This window comes from Chrysochloris asiatica, unplaced genomic scaffold (assembly GCF_000296735.1).
Source record: "Chrysochloris asiatica unplaced genomic scaffold, ChrAsi1.0 scaffold00304, whole genome shotgun sequence".
Classification (NCBI taxonomy): domain Eukaryota; kingdom Metazoa; phylum Chordata; class Mammalia; order Afrosoricida; family Chrysochloridae; genus Chrysochloris; species Chrysochloris asiatica.
This window is the reverse complement of record NW_006408822.1, coordinates 3236791-3238964: the sequence shown is the minus strand read 5'-3', so window position 1 is coordinate 3238964 and position 2174 is coordinate 3236791. Positions and strand designations below refer to the sequence as shown.

Here is a 2174-nt window from a genome sequence, read left to right as displayed (position 1 = left end):
GCTCCAGGCTGGTCTGCTCGTCCTTTCAAGTGGAGATTTCTCATCTCTGGAGATTTGGATGTGGTTCCGGTTTCTACCTATAGTTTTATGTATTGCAAAGGCTCCGCACGAAGCCTTGTTCACTGGGTACACTGTAGCCCCATTCCAATCAGTCATAGGCAGAAGACGGACTTACAAGCCTTCTAGTGTGATGTTTCTGACTATTCCTTTCTCTCGGAAGGGGGAGGATTTTAAGGCTCCTATTCACAGCATTTTTGTTATTGTTGTGAAGTGCCATCGAGTCAGTTCCGACCCATAGTGACACTGTATAAGGTTTCCCAAGAGCCCCTGTGGAGTTGAACTGCCGACCTTGCAGTTGAAATGGCTTTGCAGTCTGGTGCATTAAATCACAGCATAAAGTTTATGAATTGGGCTGCTAACTTCAGGGACAGCAGTTTGTCCCACACGTGAAAGATAATGCTTTATGCTCCCGTAAAGATTTATAGCCTCGTAAATCCTGTACAGGGACACTTTGAGTTGGAACTGAGTCCACGGCACACAACTACAACCACCACCTCTGTTCACAGACTGAGGAGTTGGCTAGCTCATGTTGTGTTACCATTCATGAACACATGGGTGCCGAGACCAGACTTATACTCCTTGCCAGGATGCTCTTTCCCAAACATCACACAGCAGTAGGTGCCAGCATCTCTGGTTGACATGCCACTGCTGTGGATGGAATTGTTAGTTTTGGTTTTATTTGAAATTTGGATTATTCATGGGAAGAAGCTTCCATTCAAATTGTAGATTAATTGTCGTTCTGGCCCCATCTCCATGAACCACAAGATGGGTCGTATGGGTGGCAAAACAGATGATTTTCAGTTCAGCTTTACAGCAGCTCCAGCTGTAAAGATTGCCACTCACCTCTGAGGCGGGTCCATGGGAAACTCTTCACCTGAAGTCCTGAGAGAAACTTAGATTCATCTCTCATGTTCCCTGTCATGGCCCAATGTGGTCTGAGGGTCTGGGAATCTATTGCTAAGTCAAAAGTCAAGATGAGGTCTCATTATTTATTCTTTTCAGCAAGATGTATTGCTATCTATTTTCTGAAAATGACAGTTCTGCTTGACTCCAACAAGCTAGTCTTTGGAGGAGGGAGTGAAAGACAAGCCTTGTTTTGTTCTGAAGAATCCCCAGATATAGCCTTCAGCCATGGTAGGAGACTAAACTGCATCCACTGAGACTTCCAGTGTGGAGACAATGAGGTAGCCGCTCAGGTAGCTGCTTCCTAATGTGACTCAGAAGTATTGTGTAGGCCAAAGACATTCATTCCTGCTTCTTGGGGATCTAAAGGAAAGAATGACCTATTCTTGGTTTAAAATACAACATGCACTTGAGGGCAATCTTTTTCAGTGTTGAGCATCTATCTGTACTGGTTCAGACAAAGCTGAGACTTAACTAAAAGATTCAGGAATCAGAATTTGGAGTTCAGGCATAAGAGACACAATAGACACCATGGTCCTCCACACACCCAGAGGCAGAGAAACAGCACAGAGGTACCAACTAGGAACAGCCATGGTGATTCGTTTCCCCAGACCAGATGTGGAGTGTGGCAAGAAAGAGAGAACATACAGAATCTCAGTTGTGTAGTTGATTCTTTTGTTTTAATTCTTACTTGGGGTAAAAATTATGGGAATGAGCATGCCACCAAGTGAAGGGGTGATTTCAATAAATCAATAGAGAAGTCAAATGTAGTGGATTACTCATATGGGTCTTCCACACATCGTCCTTGAAACTCTCACAGTACAACTTTTTCCTGGTGGGTTTGGGTTAGGAAAGGTGGGAGAAGATGCTGATAGGATGATATGGTTGAATTGTTAATGATTGTTAACAGAGTTCATTGTGATGGTAAAACTTGGAAATCTAGCATGTATAAAATGAGCCATCCCAGAAGCAGGAATAGAGGATCTCACTATAAACAAGGAAGAGCCAGAAATGTCCCATGTCCTTTGTATCCCTAAATTCCTGTACACTGAACCTCTAAAACCCAAGGACCGAATGATATGATAACAGAGTAGCAGCGGATGAGCAGCAAAGGAGCAGCAGAAGCAAGAAGCAGAGCACAGGACAGAGCACTGGACTCCCTAGGCCAAAGAGCAAGTAAAGCTGAATGACACTGGGCAGGAGACTTGCTT

The 2174-nt window shown here is 44.1% G+C and overlaps 1 protein-coding gene across 1 annotated transcript in view; it reads right to left on the bottom strand.

The window, feature by feature from the left end:
• LOC102824683 overlaps positions 1-982 on the bottom strand; it is a 33920-nt gene extending 32938 nt beyond the window's left edge. The window contains exons 1-2 of the mRNA XM_006874867.1: positions 904-982; positions 770-835 (exon numbers count right to left, since the gene is read on the bottom strand). Of these exons, the coding sequence (XP_006874929.1) occupies positions 770-835; positions 904-982 (145 nt within the window). The remainder of the gene's footprint in view (positions 1-769; positions 836-903) is intronic.
• Between the last annotated feature and the right edge of the window lie 1192 nt (positions 983-2174).